Source organism: Sceloporus occidentalis, unplaced genomic scaffold (assembly GCF_023333645.1).
Source record: "Sceloporus occidentalis isolate IW3139 unplaced genomic scaffold, rSceOcc1.0.p SCAF_135, whole genome shotgun sequence".
In the NCBI taxonomy this organism is placed as follows: domain Eukaryota; kingdom Metazoa; phylum Chordata; class Lepidosauria; order Squamata; family Phrynosomatidae; genus Sceloporus; species Sceloporus occidentalis.
Window position 1 is genome coordinate 517,691 of NW_028317115.1, and position 25,376 is coordinate 543,066.

A 25,376-nucleotide genomic window follows, 5' to 3' on the forward strand; every position below is an offset into this window, starting at 1 on the left:
TTTTTCAGAGCATTTGCTCTGAAAAAAACCTTGTCTTATAATCGAGCAAATACGGTATATATATTCAGGACAAATTGAGCTGTTATTAGATGCCTTAGATACTCATGCATCTGATCGCTTGCATGATGGTAGAACCAGAAGAAAAAAAAAACTGAAAGCTTTCACAAAAATATTTTTTTTAATCAAAAACATGTTTGGGGCATTGCTTAACGCAAGTGACGCAGTGTCAGAGGGGGGCATTTATATGAACATTACATTTCTTTATAGAGCTATCACGGTAAGGAGAGAGTGAAAATTAACTACAACATTAAAATGTGCAATATACAAAGCATATAGATTTACAATCTGTACATATTAAGTAGAAAATGTTGCTATGGCTGAGTATTTTAGGGTAAAGACTACTTAAAGTGCTGCAATATCGCCATCTGCTGTGTGTCTGCTAATTATTTTAATACACACTGGTCCGTAAACCCTGCGCAGTCTATAGCATGCTATATAAATAAAGCAGGGGTGTCGGACTCCAGTCCTCGAGGGCCACATCCAGGCCAGGATTGTTTGGTTACGCCACTGTTGTTGAAACGACTTGGGTTCAAAGCAAAGGATTTATGGAAAATCTGGTCTGTTTGAAGCCATCGGTGCCTGGAGTTTAACACCCCTTGAAATAAAGCTTAGTAGATGTCATTTTTCTTTTCAAGAAGGTTTAATTGCATAGAAAATAACAGAGTTTGTTAAGAAGCTTTTTCTGTTTCTATGAATTCAGGTCCAGTGTCTGTTTTTTGCCACATGACAAGCGTGCGCCCGGAACAAATGTTTGAATGGGGAGACATTGTTTGAAGAATTAATTCTGGCAAGGGTTTGGGCTTTTAACACTAATATGAATTATGATTCTAATGTTGCTGTTCCACCTAAGTTCAGCAGAATAGGTGGAACAGCACCTTTAAATGCATCTTGGTATACTTAGTGTTCAAAACTAACAGTGATTGGGTACATTTTAGTTGGTTTTGGGATATAAGTGAAACTTGTACAGTTTTCTTTTGTAGGCTGAAAAGGCTGCAGTTGTGAAAAGCACCATCAGAGACGCACTAGTGCATTTTAACATCCATCATGGCTACAGCAGAGCAACTGAATTGCTTTGATTTTCCAAAGGGCTTTGCGTGGGGAGCAGCTACCGCTGCATATCAGATTGAAGGTAAATGCCACATCCATGACTGATCCAACATATACAGTTACTGCGAGGCATACGTTGTGCCAAAAACATAATCTACCACTTGTACCACTTAATAGCCAGCCCTAGCTGTGACTTTACCTGCACAGATATAGTCTCGGAGACCTAGGTTCCTGAGAATCTCAAATGCTGGACTGAATGGAAACTAAAATCAAACCCTGAATCTAATGACTCATTTTATTGGAAAGAATAAAATATGGTATGGTATGACATTTTCTTAAAATAAGAACCCACCACACTCTGTTTCTTCTGTTTCATCAGTGATCCCTCAGGTCGAAAAAGACCATATGGTATCTCTAGTTCCTTTACAGAGCAAGTGTTTTAAAATGAAAAATACAAAAATATACCACCCCTCACTACAAAAGTAAAATAAAAAACAAAGCATTTATTCCAGTTTTGGCAGATCTTATGGCATGTTGCTGGACACGAATCTGTGCTTGTTCTATCATATTCTGGGCTATTAATCCAAAGCACAAATATTATATATATATATATATATATATATATATATATATATATATATGTGTATCCTTAGGGGGTTAAAAAGCTTTGAACTTTCTGGATGGCTGGTGATCAAATCTGAATACTCATTGTAGATTCTGTTTGACAAGTGAGTGTCATGAAATGAGCGAGCATTGCTAAACTCATAAACTTTGGTACCAACTTAATGTTACTCTGAGGGACGCACCAAGTTTCATCAAGACTAATAGCTATAGGTTTACTTTCAATTAATACAATACATTACCTTTAAACAAAACATTAAACCTTAACCTTTTTTTCCACATATGAATGGGCTAATCGCTTACTAAAATGTAACTGTGTCTGTTATTAAACATTTGTTAGGCTAATTACTACATTACTGTAATTAAGTCCATTTTTTAACAACTGACCTATGTTCCTTTGTTATAAAGTGTACAAGGCAATATCCAAAAAAACATATTACTAGTACTTTTTATTATGGATTCCTAATGCTAATTTTACGAAGGAGCTTTAACTGGGATTGGGACTTTCATTCAGTACTGTAGTTTGGGGTAGCCGTATTAGTCCAGTGTATAAGACTTCTGGTCCAACCTGACAAGTCTCCCGGTATGAGCAGAACCCTTTCTGAATGAAAGTCCGCAAAAAAACAGAATGTTGCAGAATCTTGTAATACCTTTTTTATTGGACTAACAGTATTTAAATGCATTGAGAAATGCTTTTGACTTGATAAAGGGAGGACTCCCGAAAGCTCGTCTATTATTTTAAATACTGTTAGTCCAATAAAAAAGGTATTACAAGATTCTGCAACATTCTGTTTTTTTGCGGACTTTCATTCAGAAAGGGTTCTGCTCATACCGGGAGACTTGTCAGGTTGGACCAGAAGTCTCCAAAGTAAGCCCTGCTTCCTCGGTTCTTCAGGATAGTAAATACTTTGGCCTTTGGCCAACCCATTCCCAAACAGGTTCTGCCTACTCCCTAAGCATTATCCATCCACTTCCACCCCCCTGCCTGATTGAAACAACAAGCCACCCCCTGAGAAGTTCCCAGGCATGGTCATGTTGTTTTGGTGCAGATGTCTGCTCAACAAAATAAATGAATAGTTTTGGACCTCCACAGACTCATCCATGAGGAGGGTTGTCTTGTTGCCTCCAGTTTCATGCCAAATTGTTGTATCCATTAAAGATAACCCAAACAAGGGATACTATTTGTAAAGAGGAACTGTCACTGTGTTCCAAACACTGCCTTTAACATAATGCTTCTTAACAGTAAGATTTTACTGTCCCTTTAGGGGCATTACTACGTTTCACCTTCACTACGTAGAAGTGTTTGGTGGGAGATAATTGATTTTTAGCTCCCTCGCTTTCACGCGTTCTGTCCTGAGGCTTATTATAGTCATACCGTTTGTGTGTTCATTCCATTGGAATGCCTTTATTTCCCTGACATAACTGTTTTTAAGAGTATTTTTGACATCCATTAATTGGGTCAATGTGCAATCTCTGTAAGCTTGAGTAGGTAAAATAATTTGTTCAAGAGGAAGTACCCTGAGAACTTACTTAAGTATTTCTTTGACTTATGTCATTATTCGTAGAAAAAAATGGCTAAATATGTATGGAGACATTTGAGATGTGTATAGGAAACTGGAAGAACAGCTTAACATATTGATTGCAAGAAAAACAGTGGCGTGAACTGCTTCTTTCAGTACACATTTCTTATTTTCGAGAGAAAATCTCAATAATTTCCTTGAGAATTGCTGAAAAAATTACTTCTGCTATTTTTTTTTATAGGTCAGCGCTTCTGGATTAAACTCATCTTTCATTCTGAAAATGTAATAGATTTTTGAGAATGCGTTCAGTATTGTTTCTAATGAAATATCTGACATTATGGAGTTTTAAGCAATACTGTATTGAAGAACTACATGCATAATCTGCCCACGGCTGCTGTGAATCAAATACTGTATAAATTGCGAATAATGGTTACAGTTGTATTTATCCCCAGATGCCAACCACCTTATTTTAAATCACGACCATGCCGAGAGGTCTCTTGGCATACCTAGGAACTCTCTGGGTTTCACCCGGAGTCTCGGGGGGAAGCAATACTTTCCCAGGTCTCCAGCTTATTTTCATCTTTCTTTGGGAAGGGGATCAGCATTAAGCTTTACCCACGTCCCATCCACCTAAGGTTGCCTGTGGCTAGTCCCACTTCTATGCTGGCTAGTCTATACTCCTCGCTCCTTCATGAGCTCCAGGTAGCCCACCCTGGGAAGTTCCCATGTATATGTCTGTGCTACTCCATGGCATTTCCAGACAAAACACAGAGCACTTCTGACACTGATATACCATTTAAACCCGGTAGATAAATTCAGCAGGCATGATCAGTGTCCTCCTGCCCAAAGAGTGAAGATACAAACCTGGAGTCCAGATGAAGCAGTGCTTCACCTGGAGGCTCTTCATGAAACCTGCCAGGTTCTCAGGTATCCTTATACCTTAGAAAAGTATGATGTATCAGAAATCAATTGTAAATAAATCACTCATAGATCCTTTATAAATCTTTTAACCCCTGGTACACAAGAAGCCATGTCTCATTTATCCAAGGTGACAAGCTTTATAGAGCCAAAGGGGTTAATCTGCCCTGTGTATAATCCTATCATGTTTTAGCATGTCCACTTTCCCATTCAATACAGGTTAATGGAAAATGCCCAGTTCCAACAATGCTAATTATCATACCTTACTGTTTATGTGAACCTTATCCTCAGGACAAAGAAGCATTTATTCATCAAGTTTACAACATGTATTACAAGAAATTTATCAGGCTCTGTGCCTGCCAGGTCAATTTTTATTGTACAGATTAACAGGGACGGAAATTTCCATTAGTCTGAGAGGTTAAAAGAAATGAGAAAAAAAAGTTGAAAGGACAGGGAAACGTCAACAAATCAACCTTATATAAAAGGTAATTCGAATGGATACATGCACTCTGAATCTTCCCTTATTTCAAGGCTTCTATGGACTGAAAGTTATATTGAAAGGAAAAAAAATCCATGTGATATAAATGTCAAAGTACATTTTTATATGGTTATTATTATCTTGTTTTATCGTGTTTTATATAAAACAATATTGTTATTGTTTTATTATGTGTGTAAGGCTACCTACACCAGTTTAGTACACAGAAAGTATATGGTTTTAGAGGCAAAATAAATATGGTGTTATATTTTTTCCTTCTCTATTGGCTTAAAACTTTAGATTTAATAGTGTTAGAATAAAATCATTTATTCATGCAGAATCGGTATTATGGCACTTAAAAATTTAATTTTGAAGGTGTTATCACTTTATCAATTTAGGCCATACTCTTTATGACGCTTAACATCATCAAATTCTCATTTATCTTGAAGTGAATTTTAGCCAGAGTATTTCTAAGTGTACATGTGGAATGGGTGACATGAAAACCAAAGCATTAAAATCTACTTAAAATTATGGCGCATGGGCTAGTTGCGGAGATATCCTGTTGACCATACCTGGGAACTTCTGGGCTCTGGCTACCCTGAGCCTTCCCTTGCAGGATGCGGCCAGGACTGCCCACTGACGTGGATGGTAAGTCCAAAACCTTTAACTACAAAGGGGGAGAGGGGTAGATAGTGAGAAGGGGTAGAAAAGGGGGAAAGGTAGATAGTCAGAATGAGTGAGAGAATGAATGAATGTGTGAATTAATTATGTGAATGAAAGTGTGAATTAGTGCTGGTCAGGTTCTATGTGGGCAGTGTGGACACCAGAGCTGGCTTTGGGTTGTGCAACCTTCTATGCCTGTAGTTTTATCTCTTGCTATGTTTCCATACATTATTATTGTATACCTGCAAATACGGGATTTGTACGTCTGATTCTATGCCTCCAGTGCGGAGTTCACATGTGAACAATAATAACAACAATATATATATATTTTTGCTAACAGCAGTCACACTCCTATCATGCCAAGTCAGCTAGTACATGCTGGAATCTGGGTATGCCTGGGCATGATAGGAGTGTGATTGCTGTTAACAATCATATATATATATATATATATATATATATATGTATATTAATATTGTTATTTAATTTTTTTTGTCCTATTTTGCTGTGTTACTTACTTTAAATAAAAGTGTGAGATTTTTTTTTATGGTGGGGGGTCATATTTGGTTTCGGACAGGTAAATGCTGGATTTTCGGTTTCAGTCCAGAATTTTCATTTCGGTGCATCCCTAAGCCAGACAGTGAAGTGGTAGGCCTACACCACATCAATGTTTGGCTTAGTATATAGTGATAGGAGTTATGCTGCACTATTATCAGTGTCTGGCTCAATGTATAGTGATAGGGATTACGCTGTACCACCGACAATGTCTGCCTCAGTATATAGTGTTAGGTGTTATGCTGTACCCCCATCAATGTCAGCCTCAGTATATAGTGATAGGTGTTATGCTGTACCACCGTCAATGTCTGCCTCGGTATATATTGGTAGGCGTTATGCTGTACCACCGTCAATGTCTGCCTCAGTATATAATGATAACAGTAATGCTGTACCACCTTCAATGTCTGCGCCAGTATATAACGATAGAAGCTATGCAGTTTTAAAGTGTTGGCGGGGGGGGTGCCACATACAGGATCCGCCCCAGGTGCCAAATACTCTAGGTACGCCCCTGAATGGAGGTCTGTACTGTTGCACAGAATGGGGGTTATGTATAAAAGATGATCTTGGTACAAATCTGGTTTTTACCACCAGCCAACTGTAATCTGCAGAACACACCATTGTTGGTTACGGTGGTACCATAAGACCACTTTTGCACCAAAATACCTTTTTATAGTGTGTTCTATATGCAGCTGTGTCAATTCAGAGCTGATGGTAACGCAATGTTATTGTTAGTAGCTCCGAGTAACCTTCTGGAATAGAGCGAAATTTAAATGTTTTAGGAAGCATTTGGTGTTACGGTTTATTTAACAATAATTCCTATGCCAGCGTTTTTATCGCGATATGACACAGTTGTAAAACAGGAGATTTATTGTGTGAAATACACTGAGATCCAAGTGTTTGTCCATGAAAGGGAGGTAAATGTCAATTAAATGCAATTGAATTAGAAGAATGAAACCCTTTTGGCATCTACAGTTCAAATATTTGTATGTAAAAAGCACGTGTGGTTCTAGAGAGCAGATATTTTTGGAAACCTGATTAAATGCCTCATTCAAGACTGTTAATGGGTCTACTATTGCTTGCAATTTAAAGGTTAACTGTAAAGGTTATTTGTACCAAATGAATAAAAGAGCCTTGGATACAACTTCACAATCTAAAATAAAAGTAGCACAGAAGCCGAGTTTAGGTATAATGGAATATATATAGCTTTGTTAGTTATGGTTTGAAAGGACAACAATATTTCCAAGTCAAGTGAGTTTGTCTTACCATGTTGGGATATATATATGTGGAAGATTAAAAAGAATGGAACATTGAAATAATCCTGCGGCTGTAGTGTCCGTCCGTATAATTTAAATACATTACTATAAAGTGTATGCAGACATAACATGGGCTTATACAAGTATAATAATAAAAAAAGTGCTAATTGGTTGTGTGTTGTTTTTCTCTCTCAACATTTTTCTTGACAGACAAGTTAGAATGAACAGTAAGTCTCGGGGTGACAATATTTGAAGATAATTAATTACCTAACATTCTGTATTGCTATAGAGAAGAATGATGCATTACAATACAATACATTATACAAAACATTTCAATGAATGAACCCTGGACTACATTCTGATACCCGAGATACACCTTTTTTATTGTTTTATTTTGTTGCAGTCTATGGCAGAGCCCTTTTCTCTTATTGCAGATGGTGAACATTATTACATTACATTTATTTATGCACCGATCAGCCATAGCATTATGACCACTGACCACAGTGTGTGTGGGGGGTATATTTAGCAGCAAGTGAACATTTCACCCTCAAAGTTGATGTGTTAGAAGCAGGAAAAATGGGCAACTTTGACAAGGGCCAAATTGTGATGGCTAGACAACCAGGTCCAAATATCTCCAACACTGCAGCTGTAGTCGGGTCAGCCTGGTCTGCAGTGTTCAGTTACTGTCAAAAGTAGCTTGGTCTGATGAATCCCGTTTTCTTTTACATCACATGGATGGCCGAGTGCGTCGATTACCTGGAGAACACGCAGCACCCGGATACATCCATGGAGACCCCACCTCGCAACTTACAGGACTTAAAGGATCTGCTGCCGGATACCACAACACACCTTCAGAGGTCTAGTGGAGTCCATGCCTCGATGGGTCAGGGCTTTTTGGCAGCGAAATGGGGACATACACAATATTAGGCAGGTGGTCATAATGTTATGGCTGATCGATGTATATTGCCAGCAGTTTCCGTAGCACTTTACAATTAGCTATTTAAAATCACAAACAATAACAAACTGGTACAAAAAGAGAGGAGGGCCCTGCTCTTGGAGCTTACAATGTAGTCGGTTGAGGGCGAGGTAAAACAATAGGAGAGGACTGTTTGGATGGTGATGATTTGGTAGAGTCATGATGAACTATCAAGGTTGTTGGTCATTCAGATGGCATAGACAGGAGGCTGGCTGAGAGTGTTTTGAGGTGGTTTAATAGTTGTAGCTATACACAGACCTCACATCTTTAATACATCTTAATTATTAACAAAAATGCTTTGCTTTGTTAATGTCACTATCTTGTTTTAATTGTTTGCAATTTTTAGTAAGCTATTAATCTGTGATGAGGAAAAAAGCCTTTGCTTGCCAATAATACCATGCCTGAGAAAGCAGAAGCCTAAGGCAAGTGCAATCGCGGTAAGCGTGAAAAAACATTACCCAAGTATTTGAGTATTTTACAGAAAAACGCGCTCCTGCAGATGAAGGTCATTTACAGCCTTTCATCAGAAAATATCCCGTAGCAACTCATTTCAGGTTCGCCCAATCACAATGCAGCCGCGTCCTTCTCCAATTTAGCTCACATGTAATTAGCTTTTGTATTTGATTTGCAAAATACTTAACTTTTGAAAGTAGTGCGTCATTTGTTACACCTACGTTCGGCATAATAAGCTGTTTAGTCCATAGTTATTAATAGCCGTTTGCTGTTAAGATCCATTGTTTCCATGGGGATTGCATCATATTTAAAAATCTTCTAGTATCATTATTCTAAAAATGCAGAAAAGTATACGTAGTGACTGGGCACAATCCACATCCCCTTTACTTACGCGTTTTCAAATAATACTGCTTAATTATACATGTATCAGCGATGAGCTGCATTTTATTTCATTGTTAGAATACTGAGTGTTGATTTTCCTAGGGCAGCAGATGGGTAACCATTAGCTTGTTTGCCTTTTATCAGGAGGATGGGATGCAGATGGGAAAGGCCTCAATGTCTGGGACACATTCACCCATCAGGGAGGAGATAGAGTTTTCAAGAACCAGACTGGAGATGTAGCTTGTGGCAGCTATACTCTGTGGGAGGAAGATCTGAAATGCATCAAACAGCTTGGATTGACTTATTACCGCTTTTCAATTTCCTGGTCACGTCTGTTACCTGATGGGACGACAGGTTTTATCAACCAGAAAGGTAATTGTTTCTTACAGATACAAGGTTGAAGCTTTAATCAAGGTTATTGCTATTGTCTGGCATAATTAAATCTGGATGTTTGATGGCACCATTTAATGTATGTGTGTATGTTGGAAGACCAAATAAATGATTCTTGTTGTATGTTCCCTGCTTATAACTAATGTGATCTAATTAGTGTAGAGTGTCAACTATTGACAACTTACTTTGTGTACTCACCTTCAAGTTACAGTCTGAAAATGAAGCATAGATTGGCTTAGAGTAAGATTTGGATGAACGGTTGGGTTTTGTTACTTGTAGGGGAATAAATAATGTAGAAATAACAATAGTACAGTAGGCAGAACTGAGCCTAATTGCATATTTTTTATAATATCTCAGTATTTGTAAGCCAGTCAGATGTCTTCTGCTTATCTTTACCGATATCCCATTTACTCTTTTACCCTTTTTCTTTTCAGGAATTGACTATTACAACAAGGTAATCAACAGCTTATTAGAAAACAACATAATTCCAGTGGTGACTCTGTATCATTTTGATTTGCCGCAAGCTGTAGAAGATCAAGGAGGTTGGAATTGCAAGAAAACAATTGAGATCTTCAATCATTATGCCCAGTTTTGCTACGAAACATTTGGAGACCGAGTCAAATTTTGGATCACTATTAATGAGCCTCATGTAGTTGCGAAACTCGGCTATGAAGAAGGTCTTTTTGCCCCAGGCAAAAAGGAACCCGGTCTTGGAGCTTATCGAGCTGCTCACAACATGCTAAAAGCACATGCTAAGGCCTGGCACACATACACGAATGATTTCAAGAACAAGCAAAAGGGCTTTGTCTCCATTGCTATTGATTCTGATTGGGCTGAGCCCTATGACCCCAATTCTGAAAAAGATAAAGAAGCAACTGAAAGGTATTTATCATTCTACGTTGGTTGGTTTGCCAAACCAATCTTTGTTGATGGCGATTACCCAGAAATAATGAAAACTGTGGTCTCCCAGAGAAGCAAAGAGCAAGGTCTACAAACATCCAGACTTCCAGAATTCACAAACGAAGAAAAAAACATGATAAAAGGCACAGCGGATTTTTTTTGTCTAAATTACTACACTAGTCGGAAGATCAGACACTGTACGTCTTCAGCAGATGAGTCGAGCTATACTTCCGACATAGCAGCGGAACGCATAAAGGATCCTGACTGGCCCGAGTGTGGCGTTGAATGGTTAGCTGTGGTTCCATGGGGCCTTCGTAAACTGTTGGCATATATTAAGGTATATTCCATAATTTAAGGGAAATGACCACCATAGCTTTAATAGTATTTTAAAATCACCTGTTATTTTCTGTTTAAAACACCTACCAAACAAGCACATAAAGTCCTTATCTTACTGCCTTCTGTTACAGCCATGTGTGATAGAAGCAGGCGAGTAGTACAAACCATCAGGGAGGATATACCGTAGTATACATGCTTAGATATAGACTGCAGAGTATGTGTTCAGGAAAGATCCAGAGGACAAAAGATATGAAACATGGAATGGAGCATAGAAGGGCAGAAACAATACACACAACAGGGTTAGCGAGATGACATGACACTGCCAGGGTCTGTTAGGGGGATCTGAGATCTCTGTGAAGGTCCATGTCTAGCTGGCACAGCTTCGATAGTGACCACATGTCCATAAGAAGGAGAGCACCTTCATATACAGATGACCTCCACAAAGGTAAATTATGGGGGGTGGCTGGAGAGCTGCCCGAGGCTCTACTTAAGAGTATAAAAGCAGGGACCTACAAAAGTTAATTTGCTTAGACACCATGGTGTTTTCTGATTCCTTTTTGAACGCGCACTCCATTTTGGTTTGCGTATTTCTTATTTTTGTGTCACATAGTCATATAAGCATCTTTTTTCAATGTTGTAACTTGACAGTTGTTTAAATATTGATTAAGACAAGTTCCTTCTTTTGTAGGACACATTTGGCAATCCAACCATTTATATTACTGAAAATGGATTTGCACAAAACGAATCCCCAGTGATAAAGGACGAGCAGAGATGGACATATTTTCAAGAGACGCTGACGGAAATTTTGAAAGGTAAATTTCAGTTTCTGACCATGTGCTTTGTCATTATGTGTATTTGAGGCACTTTACCACCAGTAAACCCAATAAACCCTAAAAATACAACCAAAGTATCCCTTTAGAGGAATAACGCTACACAAGTGGAATAATGCGAGGGTCTGTCAGACACCAGCAGAGAGAAGCCGCCTTCATGCCATTTTTCCCATATGTGGTTTTAATCAAGGTTCCCTTTTTATGTGTTTGATGTACCCACACAAATTGTATAGCCATTTTTTCGCGATGAAAAAGGCCTGTACTAGAATAAAATAAAAAAAACTTTTTTTTGCGATTGTCTTAGAACTCCTTCTACACAGAAGGTGCCACTGATGAACAATGACCCAATTCATGTCCAGCAACATCCCTTGATTACAGACATACCCCACAAACATTTTTTTTTATGTTCTAGCGGGCCTTACATACATATTGGGTAATATTTTTAATACTTCTTGCTTAAGGGGTTTGGAAGGGGGTTATACTTTTTACATGCAGTTCTAGCTGAATGGGATGGGAGTTAAAAAAAAAAAAAAAAAAATTATTATTAATATTTTTGCTCTGCTATCAGTATATAGATCCCTTTAGGGATCTCTTGTACATCTTAGGTATGCTTGTGATGTCACAATCACATCGCCAAGCTAACTGTATTGTTTATTTATTTATTTATTATTTTTGTTTATATTTCATTAGAAAAAAAAATTTTCCTTTTTTTTTTCCATTTTCCCTTTGTGGGAAGAAGGAGAAACATTGTTTTTAAAACAGAGCAAGAAGTCAGCACATACCCAGCGATTACCAATCAAAAACACCAATCTAAGGCATAAATATTAGGGATTCCATCACACTATATGGCCATATATTGCTTAGCCCACCACTACGTCAAAGTACCCCAAATTTGGCGAGTCCGGATTAATTTGAATGGCTTTATTGCTGAATCAGTGGGACTGCCTTTTAACCCAATGAGTATCTCGGGCAATGTAAAGCCTTCTCTGGACACCATTAATGAGGCTCCCGTGTGGCAGATGGGGTGCTCAACTGTAATGTTTGGTCAGAACCTGCAAATAAGCACAAAAAATATACAAAAATAGAGCAACGCACAACCTAAAAAGACTGCTTTGGGTGTGGGGAATCTCCTGCACCAGGAACAGCTACTTTCTCCATGACTGTTTTTGGAAACATGTTTTCATGACAGTATAGAACATCATGAAGGCTTTAAGGGGTTAATTAAAACAAAAATCTGTGGTGATTTTAGTTTTAATTAGCCCTTTTGGCTATTCATTAGAAAGAACCAACTTACCCACTCGCAGCAGAAACTTGGTTAAGTAGACACTCAATACAAAATAAAGTGGGTGAAGTCAACTATTGCAACTCACAGCAAATCATGGTTTCCTGAATAAATTATCTAGCAGAAACATTTAGGAATCACAAGGAAAATAGAATGAAGCCTCCTGACAAAGAGCTGACTCTGTGTTCATATCTTGTCACGTTTCCTCCATACATCCGACCAATAAATATTATCGGCACCAACAGCATCTATCGGTAAGGACTGGAGATGGCAGTGTTCTTCCACGTCTGTCTCATCCCAGTGAAATCGCATAATGAAATGTCTATGAGGATATCACAAAGCCGAGCACACTTCAATATGCTAAGCATGTACACCTGTTCAAAAGTTGTTATAGGAAATAAAGATTAAGTTGATATGAAAAATGTTTTCACTTAAACAAAAAGCTTTCCGAGAACTTTGTGTTCATTAACATAGCCAAAGTTTATAAATGGCTATAATAAAAGCAGGTATAAAAGTCATTCTGCGTGCAACAAATGCAGCAGCGTTCTAAGCGGTGACTGTCTCTCATAGTAAGCCCCCTTTAACCCCCTGCGCGCCAGATATGTGCCAGCATTGATTGACAGCGCTGCTATGGGGTTCTAATGCTTTGCAAGAATGAGGAACATGTGTACACACAATACATGTGAGTAATTAGTGCGCAGAGTGTTCTACTTTGTAGAGGATCGGTACATGCCTAGACTGATTAAGCATGTAGATCAAGGAAAGCGAGAGCAACAACTCCCTAGAAAATCAGGCAGGTGCATAGTGTTGGCTTATCGTCCTGTGAGTGGTAGGCAGGTGAAATATGTTGCCATCCATTATATATGTGAAATAGATATATGAAATATGAAGAACCGTGAAGTTTATGTATAAAAGCATGAGTTTGTTGCAAAAGTGCAGGCAGTCGGCAAGAGCATTCCATTGGTTTCCTTGGGGATTGAAGAAGAGTGCCCAGAAGAGAACTTTATGTATAATTCCACATGTACTCAAATGATTAACACACACATAATTAGCTTTTTTTCAGGTGACCAGAACAGAGAGAAACACACATACTTGGTTTGACTTGGAGTCTCCGAGTGAAGCCCAGCTTCCCTGAGTCTCCTGGTCAGTTCCTTCTGTCTCCAGGCAGAGGATTCGGTGTGTGGTCACTGCCTCCTTTTTCCTGCCCACCAAAGGTTGCCTGAGGCTAGCCCTGCTCCTATGTGCAGCTAGCCCTGCCACTACATGAAGCCGCTCCTCGAAAGGGAGAGCTGCAGGTAGCTTACCCTGGGAAGTTCCCCTGGACACAGTTTTCCTAAGATGAAGAAAGGATTCTTTGCAGTGAGGGCAGTAAAGCTCCGGAATACACTGCTAGTAGTTTACATAAGAGAGAGATCAAAAAGCATTTTTTGCAAAGCAGATGATTTCTAGGCTCACCAGAAATTTCCTGTGGAGTCATGGAGTAATTTCCCATTTCTTTTGGGTGGATATACTTTCTTCCACGTAAAGACATATAGGAATATCATATTAAAATTTAGCATGATACATCGAGGGTTTTGTTTTTATGATTGACTCTACAACATGCATTCACATTAACACTCTCACATTGAGATATAGAGAATGATTTGATGCGTGTTAGATAGACACATTAGTAATGTTTGTATAGCTGGGGTGTCAGTGGTTAATATGGAGAATGTATATAATAAAGTACTATTCGGTGCCATTCTATGGAATCTGTGTGATCCTAAAATGAGACATACGAAGCTGTATTAAATCGCTGACTCATGAGAAGTGCCTCTTGCTGAGTCGAAATGTAATACGTTCTACATTTTGGAATTATGAATTACTGCCAGGGGATGGTATATCTAATGCAGAGCGTGGCCAGACTGCCCCTTCACGGGAGCGTAAAAAGCAGAGGTTTAAGGAAAGGTGATTACGGGTGAATGAGTGTTTTTACACCACTTTGCTGAGGTTAAGAAAAAAATCACCCTAAAAATGACAACTCCTGTTTTTTGGGGCACAGGGATATTTACACATTTCTATGGAACAGTTTATCGCTAGTTCAACGGGCAACATTGCACATTTCTGCAACCAGCAGCAGACTGGCATGTCTGAGAGAGCTTAACTAGAGACTATATGAGCGCCTGCATCAATAAATTGTCGGCACCTGTTTCGTTAATGTTTTAATGCAAGGCTGTAACCATTATAGGGGTGAAAAAAATAGAAATTGTTACATTGCATGCAAATTTGCTCAACTCATTGTAGCCCTTGCAAAAGGATAGGGGTCCTTGAGTGCCAACAGCTACCCCCTCCTAACATCCTTCCTTACATCTGAGTGATTGGATATGACATCATCAGTGATTTCCCCTTTAACAGGCCCATTGGACAGAGTGCACAGAGAGCCCGATCAACCAATAGAGCGTTAAGTTCCCTGTTTTACAGCACAAGGTCTGCCGCCCCCTCCCAGACCTGCCACACAGAATACAGGACTGGTGCTGGGATAGATACATACACCACCCCCATCCCCACTAGTTTTAACAACCAACAGCATGTTCTTGCTGATTGCACAAGATCTAACCCCTACTATTGTGTAAGCCACTCGCTCCCAATATGCAATTAAGCCACTCCCTCCCAGCATGCAATTAAGCCACGCTCTCTCAATATCCAATTAAACCACCCTCTCCCAATATGCAGAAGCTGGTATTTTGTGTTCCCTGGATTGTGCCTTTCTGACTTGTACCTTTTGGATCAATTATTTTTCTCTTCTTTTGTCCTGTTTAACCATTATACCCCGTGCTGCAGTATCATTCTGCAAAAAAAAAATACCTAAGCATCTCTGCAGATAGTACATGTTGCTGCTGGTCTCCGTATTAGCTTCCATTTAATGTATGCACAATGTATGCTGCCAGTTTGTAGGCTTCAAAGATAGATTGTGTCAAAAACACACTAAAGAAAACAGCATGATATGCAGTACGATATTATTGCTGAACATTAAGTACTTGAAAGATCCAAATGAACCATATGTTCTGTAAAGTAAAATAATGATTCCTGTATTCACAGTCATGTATATTTCCTAAGCAGATTCCTAAATGAACAGACTTTAAAATTGCTGAGAAAATTGCATATCTTCAGTCAGATTGTACTTATTCGCTAGTTATTCTTAGTAGGGCTGAAACAACTAATCGATAAAATCGATAATAATCGATAATGAAAATCGTTGTCAACGATTTTCATTATCGATTAATCGAATCGATTTTTATCGATTAGAAAAATTATAATCCGACTTCAAAGAGAGATCGGATTATAACACTAGAATCCAGATCCCCCGCAACGCTGCAGGGGACCTGGATTCCCCTCACTGTCGGCCGGTCTCTCACTTCCGTCTCTCTCCCCCTCCCATACACCCCTCTGACTCCTCCCCCCTTCCATACATCACTCTGCCTCTCTACCCGGCTCCGTTACTGACTTCATAGAAGCCTCAGCGTAAGTGAAGGGCAGTAATGGAGGCTGTCTGTGCGCATCGTACAGACCCCCACCGGCTGACAGAGAATCATCCTCTCTGTCAGCCGGTGGGGGTCTGCATCGCACAGACAGCCTCCGTTACTCACCTTCACTTAAGCTGAGGCTTCTATGAAGCTGCAGTGAAAGTTCCTGTCAGTAACGGAGCCGGGTAGAGAGGCAGAGCAGTGTATGGGAGGGGGGAGGAGTCAGAGGGGTGTATGGGAGCCACCCTCCCATACACCACTTTGGCTCCTCCCCCTCCCATACTGCACTCTGCCTCTCTACCCGGCTCCCTGGTGTCTTGTGAACCTCCGTGGCTGACAGGAGGCAGAGTCGAGTATGGCAGGGGGGAGGAGGCAGAGTGAAGTATGGGAGGGGGGAGGAGGCAGAGTGGAGTATGGGAGGGGGGAGGAGGCAAAGTGATGTATGGGAGGGGGAGGAGCCAAAGTGATGTATGGGAGGGGGGGGAGGAGGCAGAGTGGAGTATGGGAGGGGGAGGAGCCAAAGTGGTGTATGGGAGGGGGAGGAGCCAGAGTGGTGTATGGGAGGGGGAGGAGCCAGAGTCGTGTATGGGTGAGTTATAGTGGTGTATGGGGGGTACTCTCCTGCAGATTCATCTGTCAATGCTCACATCAGTGGATAGACCCCAAAGAGGTGACTTGTATGAAATACCCCCACATTAACTATGTGTTTTCCAGGACCAACTCATTGGAATTGGCTTTTATGATGCATGATGAAGTCCATGAGTTGAATTGTCCAACTCTTCTAAAAACCCCTGGTTTAGTGAATGTAGCTCCATGTCTTTAGGACTAAGTATTAGGGATACTCGTTTTCTTAGGAATAGAACAAAGCATGCCTTAATGAGTAACAAGCAGTAGTGTATCTCTGTTACTCATACCTGGCTCGATCATTTGACAACCTGATCAGTCAGGAACAAAGACCTCTTGTGTGTGATTACACCCTTTCCCAGTTAATTTCTTCCTTGTGGCTGGTGGCACCCTACCTCTGGTTCCAGCGTGAAAGCCTTTCATAATGTGGTGCCAACATCAGCAGTGGGGTAGGGTACAGGATCATTGGGCTTGGAATCATTGTACCTTTTATTGCACCATACTTTATCATTAACGCTATACTTGACACAGTATAGAAGTGAGATATTTCTAGCATGGCCTTTAAGAAATACATATTGTCTCCCAGCCTGTGTAGAAAATAGTGAAGGCTCTATTTGCCGTACCGTAACAGCGATGTATTTCCAGCACAACCATTTGTAAAATATTAACTGTGTCTGCAATGTTCCTTTAATGTGTTCCCTATTCTACTCAGCCTTTTATAAACCAGTATTACTGGCAGACTGGAGATTTTGATCAAAGCCATAAGCTCTCTAATAACTGGTATTATTTGCATTATATTAAGTAGGTGATTGACAGACATAGTTATAAGTTAGAACCTACTACTAACACAATTTCCTTTTAACAGATTCTTTTTAGCCTTTATTTCTTTCTGGGTGATTATTTCCTTCAATTATTTATTGTTCAGGAACACAGCATTCGCTACTGCTAAATATCTTAATAATAATAATATCCAAGCTTAATAATGAAAATTTTTGCACTTTTTTCCATTTTTGGAATAACATCATTATCTCCAAAGTGCCATGGTGGTTGTGGAACAACATTCTGAAATCACAGTTATAAAATCTCTCCATTTCTATTAGAGGACATTGTCCATAACTGGAACTCTCCATGGTCCCACCTTGAGTTTCAGGGTTTTCTTGCCAAGGTGACTCCAGAATCCTTGGGTGAATGGGCATAATAATAGCGATTTAAAGAAATCCGAGCTTTCGAACAGCGACAAGTCTTACTGGAAGGTCAAAGTTGCAACTTCTGCTCATACATAGAAGTTAGTCCTGCCATGTTTTTGGGTCTCGGGATTAAATTAATATGGATTTTTTTTTTTAAATCCCGAACAGTTTTCTCCCTTGTAACTGTTTCATCTTTTTTTTTTTTTTTTTGCCCCATTAATCTTTTTTCCTATTAAGTTCTTTTCCAGTGTAGGACATTTTGAAGGTAATTTTAACAAAACAAATGGCTTGAAATTGACATTGAAATCCGCTTTAAACAGCTGCAAGTAATTAAACTCAAAGCAATTTTAGACTAGCTTCTATATAAATCATCACGATTTGGGGGGAGACAGATAGCTGGCTTTAACAATTTTATTAAATAAGACATAATACTTTGCTATCTGCTTAGAGAAACCCAAATACACTCTATCGCTGTACTAGAAGTATTTGTATAGAAATATACAATTTGAGAGCCGGTAAGAACCTATGAAACGTTAGATTTGTAGGTGTAGTTTCCCTGTTTTAACGCAGCATCAAGGAGTGAGCTGTTTTTAACAAAAATGATAATAAATTGTCCTGCATGAGGAGTACGCAAGGTAGAAAATCCATTGTCCATTTTGATGTGATTTATGGAAATGTGATCTATAGCTTACAGGGTATGGGAATCACAGAGCATTCAAACTCATTCCATAATTAGAGCTGGAAATCTTTTAACATGTTTCAATGGTTTAAGCAACGTGAAGCTTACTGAAGCACATTACGAATGTTGTGCTATATCTTTCCTCTTTCTTCTTAATACAGTTTTCAGGTAAAAGTGAATGCTCTTGAAACATAAGAGGAACACTGCTTATCACATTTGTTCCAGTTTCCTTGGATCCACAGCCATTCCTTTCTGTCTGTTATCTTAAAATTCCACTCAGTTTTAAGGAGAAGTTGAACACACAAAGGTTGCTTTTTACTTTATTTTCAGTGCTTCACTGCTTCATAAATCATATTGGCATATCACGTTATTACATTTCTGTGCTTTTTTTTTTTTTTTTTTGCTTCTGTTGAATGGAATTTAGAAGTTGCTTCGATGTTTTATTTATTTATTACAAAGTTTGCATCACAAATACAAAATGCACCCTGTATGTATTATATGGGGGGGGAAATATCGACAATTATTATTATATTGTTATTTGTGAAAAAAATCAATATATACTGTTACAAACCCTGTAGCGTGATGGCCATAAACGTCACACTTAGGGATCTTCAGCACAGTCATCTAGGGCAATAAGGCTCAGGAACACCAACTTGTAGCAAACAGTGCTTTATTTTCAAAAGCTCAAACAAAACACCCCAAAACAAAATCATAAAAAGAAACAAACCTAGCTCCCAACTGGAGCCTCTCTAACTATACTATGCTGGCCCAGACTGAGCAGCCTAAACACCCACTAACTCGACCTCCCAGCCAGACCCAGCTAAGCCAGGCTCAGGAAAACCTCGTCCAGACAGCACACAAAATATCCAGGCAATGCCTCACTTGGCTCAGGGATGGTCTTCTTCAGGGCCTCTCCTTGCCCTGGAAGCACAGGGAAACGGCCTGTTCCCCCAACAGTCTCGTCATGGGCTTTAATGCCCGGCACCTGTGCCTGATGCAGGCTCTATAGGAATCATGGGCCGGATCCCACACACCCCTAGTCTCTTGGAAAACTGGTGTGGATTTTCCACTGGAAGGGGAATGGAGCATTGGCCGACCCTGCTCTCCAATTGCTCCACCCCAGGGACCCATATGTGTGACTTGTATAGCACCTGCGCCCAAATGCCAAACAAATCTTCCTGGGGCTTACAGCATCACAATACACTTTTAAATAAAACGCTGTTCAAATGAATGAATTTTGAAACAAGGGTTTGTGATATTAAATAAAAGCCAAAAATAGGGACACTGAATTCATGACCAGGGCTCCGCTGTAACTGATAAACTCTGTATCAGGGCACTTTTACAAAAATAATCAAGATTTGGAAGATGTAGGAATCTTGGAAAGGATGCAGTTGTAATGAATATTGGCCTTGTCTTATGGGGTTTGAGGTCCCTTAACCATTTGGTGAGCCACAGCAGCAAATGGTAGTTATTATTATTTATTGTTTTTTATAGCACCATCAAATTCCATAGTGCTGTACAGTGGGTAGTTAATCTATTATCAGATACTTATCATATGTCTGGGGATCAGCAACTGATTTTGGACCAATCTTTCCCTCATTCTACTACCGTTTTAGTACAATTGGGGATTAGAAAACCACCAACTGAAATGAGAGATTTGTTGCCCATCATAACTAAGCCCATTAAACCCAATGTATTCGGTAAAAAAAAAATCTATTACATTTGTGTTAGGAGATGTAAATGAAAGCAAAATGAGAGCACACGATATGTGTGACTTTATTCATGTACCTCAGTTAGTGTCCAAAGAGATGTTGGCCTGGGCATCAATTAATTTATATTGTTAAAATATATATTTAAAATACTGAGCCCATAAAATACCATTTAAGAAAATATTGCAGATCATTCACACGTCTACTATGTACATCCCCAAGGATTCTCTCGTTAAAATTTTGGTTCAGCTTTTAGTCATATGCTAATGTAGTTTAAATGGATGTATTTCTGTCTTTGCATTAATATACGCAGACATACATTGTGGCAACTAGTAGCCTTTCAGTAGTAGGACTTTCCACACCTGCTGTCTCTGATTACATTTGCTAAGGTCCAAAGCACATTGCCCAGTGCTGCGGAATCTGTTGGCACTATATAATAATACTTATTATTATTATTTTATAATATTATTGTTATTATTATTATTACATCTGTCGTACCAAGTTAACGTATTATAACTTTTTTGTTTCAGCCATCAGACTGGATGACGTTGATGTCAAAGGATATTTTTGTTGGTCCCTGCTTGACAATTTTGAGTGGATATCGGGATTCAGTGTCCGATTTGGGCTTTTTCATGTGGATTTTGATCACGCAGAGCTTCCAAGGACTCCATACCATTCAGCAATAGAATATTCCAAAATTGTTAAAAGAAATGCATTAACAGGCCCAGGAGAAACTGTGGCATCTTTGAATAATTAACCTATAGGATAAATAAAAGGTAACGCATAATGATAATGAAACACAAAATTATTTGCTTTTAATGCCTTAGCAAATTAGATCTTTAGGGACAACAAGGATCCTTTAAAATATAATGTAATAAAGCTGTAGTGATTTAAGAAAGGGCTTATTATCTAATCTATAGGTGAGTTGAAATAGGCATTATGCAGGGCCAAGTGATGAGTTTCTCTTGCTTGAAGAGTTAAGTTGGCGCTGGGTTTGCATTCTCTTCTTTTCCATTCCATAACAAAGTATTGATATTAAGTGATTTATCTCGTCATAACGCGCCTGTAACTCGAGGTTTGGTTGATAAATCCCAATACAGTATGAGAAAAGTAATAACGAAAGTTTCCAGGGTACTTTTAATATTTCATGCCAGTTTTTTCTATGCATAATTTTCATCATCTTCTATTTGTAAATTTCCCCATAATGCATTTATCCTTTCCTTTCATGTTGTTATGATCATCATATATTAAGAGCAAGAACTCTTCTAATCTCCGTCAAGGAAAATGATTGAAAACATGTCATTTGTATTCCTCCAACTATGAAATTTGTTATTGAATAAACTTTTCTTTTGCCTCATCACACCATGGTATCCATTGGGCATTACACAGTTAAAAAAAAAATTTGGGAAAAAAGGGTATTATTATTGTAGCAGTACTTTCTTTTACAAGTTTTAAAATGTATTGATTTTGTTATTTTGAATGATCAATTTTAAGAAACAAAAATACAGAACATCACTTATCAGACTTGTCCAGCGTAGTTACCTAAAGCAAAAAAAATTAGATATATTCTAATTATTAAAGGATATAATTCATTTTCTGTTAAATTATTTTTCTGCTGCCTGTCTAAATTATATGTACAGAATTACTCTGTAAAACTCATAAAACAGTGATTTATCAATTGCAGTGACATTAAACAAAACACTGATATATATATATATATATATATATATATATATAATATATAACTGATAAGGCATTTGCAAATTATAAAAAATGCCAACCATGTCCACGCACACTCTTCCCGCTTCTATATTCCACCCGTACTCCTCCCTATACCCACCTATGTCCTGCATATAACCATACCTGGAAACTACGGTCCCATTGACGTTCGTGGGCGGTTCCGGTGATTTGGTGGGCGGATCCGGTGACGTCGATGGGCGTTCCCACTGACGTTAATAGGAGTTCTCGAGGAGGAAGGAATGCCAGTGTGGATATTTAACTCGTTCAATCTGATAAGAAGAATCAGCCCGTGGAACATAGAATGTGAATGTATTCCTGGACTGGCATTTGCTAGTTCTAGAATACATAGTATTTAATGTTGATATTATGTTATGCAAATTATATACACAATATCTAAATGTCTTTAAAATTATCTCTATCTAAAATGGAATAATATTCTTTTAGCATCTCGGTGTTGAATTACATTTTATTCTCCATGTTCCAGACATAAATTGATCTTTATCTGTATGCCGTATTTTATGTGATAGTAACAATGGCGCGTTGTTGACTTGCACACAAAAAAAGTGGCCATCTGTATCATAATACTAGGTTTTGAAAGGCCATATTTCCTTTGCCAAATAATTCATTATACAAGGGGCAGTTCAGTAATTAGTGCCATAAATTAGCATTGCCACGAGGTTAAAATAATAAAAACCAACAGCCCCTGCAGTATTTCAATTACTTTTATTTTTAATTACTTGTATTAGCATTTGAGAGCAAATTACATTGGGTTTGACTGCGAAGAAAATAGGATTTGATGCCTTGGAGATGAAAATGTAAGTTGTTAATTGTAGATAAAACTGTTGGTATAATGTTAAAGCTATAAGGTCAAGTTAGTATTACTGGAAGATTGATTTATGAGAGGAAAGATACGGCAATATTTTAGCTAATACAAATGATATAGTATTAATTAAACATTACATTGCATTAAAAGAAGCCCATATTGATTGAACTGTAGAATTATTAATAAGGTTCATTTGTAGATGATGTATTTCAAGTTAGATGCCACAAATTACCAAAGACTGACATTCAAAATAATGTATAACATTATCAACCTAATGTATAACACAATGTATAAACCTAATTTTTTTTTTTTACTTGTACAATTAATATTGTTGTTTTTATTTAAGAAGAATTCAGAGCAAACCTTCTCATTACTAAGATAAATGCATGGTGCCTCCCAAACATTCCCTGCAACCTGCCCAACAATAACAGAGCCCATAAACCAAGGGGAACTGGTGGGATAAGTTCTTGGCGTTCTATTCGGCCCCAATAATCAGACATTCTCCCCATCCACGGATGACACAGGACTCATTCCAAGTTGCCTTAGCCATTTAAGGCTTAACTTGAATATTAAAACTCAACACAGCCCACGTGCATTTGGAGCTTACTGAAAGAGTAACACGAACATGCATTAAAAATCCATGGATCATTTTCTCTTTTTTGGGTAGCCCTATCCAAATGTCCCATTGACGTTCGTAAACTTGCCTTGACTGCGCGTGAACTTCACTCAATAGTTTCCACTTAGCAAATCCCCCTACCCTAAAACATACCTGTGCCAAGCTACTGTGGCTTCCTTACAGTTATACACTTTAATACCCCTGGTAACAGAAACATAGATGGCAGATAAGAACCATTCATTCATCTGCTCTGCCCGTCATGTAAGACCCTTGTCTTAATCAGTCCTTGAGCTTGTCTTTAGATTCAGGATAACTTTATAGCTATCGGTACAGTACATATCAGCACCAAATACACGTTATATAAAAAACATAATAAATATGGAATAATTATGATAAATGTAAAACACAGTAAAATCATATTTTTGTTATTATCCACAAAATTTCTTGAATAAATCAGTTGCTCTAATGCGTTTCTCCTTTAGGTTAAGTAAAATGTTTTACATTGCATATAAACCTCAAACCCTCTAGTTTTAGACCTCTCTTCTCCTTTGAAATAAACGTCACTGTACTTTTAAATGTTTCTATTACATCTCTCTTCTCTCGTCCACGCTATACATATTGAGTTCCCTTATTCTTTCCTGATGAGTTTTATCCTGCAAACCGTTCACCATTTTGTAAATGGAAAACTAGACAGATAAAATACAGGACACAGTATCGAAGGAGGCAAAAGTCCTACTGCTTACAGTTGATTGAAAGCTCAACATCACCGTCAGCCGCTCACAAAGTCTCCTTCGTAAACTTTAAAAACTATAAGCTAACAAAGGATCTGTTAAACTGGAGCTTGATCCAAACCTCATCGCACCAAGATGTTTCTTTACCAAAACTCATGATAGACGCCAGGCTGAAAACAACAAAGTGCTTGTTCCACCACACACCATTTTCCAGATTCCCATTAAACGTAAACCTTCCATAGGAAACATTTTGCTCTGATGCCTTGAAAAATCTGGGTATTGCTACTCCTTAAAATAATTTAAAATAATGTATCAATCTTAAATCCCAAGATCTGCGAGTAGCCCGATCTCACCTGCTACTGCTATACTTGGCAGACACTGCATGATATACTTCGCATAATGAAGGTCTGCGGTTTGTTTTGTTATTCCAAGAGAGCAACAGAATCAAGCTTTCTAAACGCAATGTACAATATATATGATCTGTCACAGTTCCTTTTAATTTGCAAAACAAAATAACAAAAACTTTACAAATGTGTACATACATGGAAGAAACTATGGTCTTGTGGACAGGGTTCCTGTATGAAACTTCATTCACCCTTCTTAGGGATTCGCCAGGTTTATGATTCTAAATTATTTTAATGATAAATTCCTATATTCGGGTTAATTACGTTGCAGTAAAATCATCTCCTTGAACCCCTTCGTGACAAAGGCTGATTTTACTTTTTGTACCCATCGTGACAATGGCCGTTTTAACATTTCTGCGCTGCTCGTGTTTAGCTGTAATTTTCTTCTTTCCCGTTTACTGAACCCACACACATTAGATATTGTTTTTTTCAGGACAAGAAGGGCTTTCTTTAGATGGCATTGTTTTGATTGTATCATATTATTTACTATTAAAAAAAATGACTGTTTCTAACTTTTAGTTGAAAAATCTTTTACTCATCTATAAAAGGTAATGAAAAAACCTGCTAAATAGATTCTACTATTTGTCCTGAGTTTAGAAATACCCAATGTTTTTATGTTTTTTTGCTTTTTTCTACACATTATGGGGCAATAAGTACAGGTAGCGTTTTGCTATTTCAAAGCCATTTTTTCCAAATCTGGTAA

General features: G+C 38.4%; 1 protein-coding gene across 1 annotated transcript; it reads left to right on the top strand.

Annotated features, from left to right (window-relative positions):
• The first annotated feature begins 1,104 nt into the window (after positions 1-1,104).
• LOC149281323 (cytosolic beta-glucosidase-like) lies at positions 1,105-21,116 on the top strand. The gene is made up of 5 exons (XM_089499430.1): positions 1,105-1,189; positions 9,064-9,291; positions 9,744-10,546; positions 11,234-11,357; positions 20,890-21,116. The coding sequence occupies exons 1-5, from the start codon at positions 1,105-1,107 to the stop codon at positions 21,114-21,116; spliced, it is 1,467 nt and encodes a 488-aa protein (XP_089355556.1).
• The last annotated feature ends 4,260 nt before the right edge of the window (positions 21,117-25,376 follow it).

Coding starts and splice junctions, on each gene's coding strand:
- LOC149281323 (XM_089499430.1), top strand. CDS start 1,105: ATGGCTACAGCAGAGCAACTGAATTGCTTTGATTTTCCAAAGGGCTTT. Junction 10,547..11,233: donor AACTGTTGGCATATATTAAG/GTATATTCCATA, acceptor CTTCTTTTGTAG/GACACATTTGGCAATCCAAC. Junction 11,358..20,889: donor GCTGACGGAAATTTTGAAAG/GTAAATTTCAGT, acceptor TTTTTGTTTCAG/CCATCAGACTGGATGACGTT.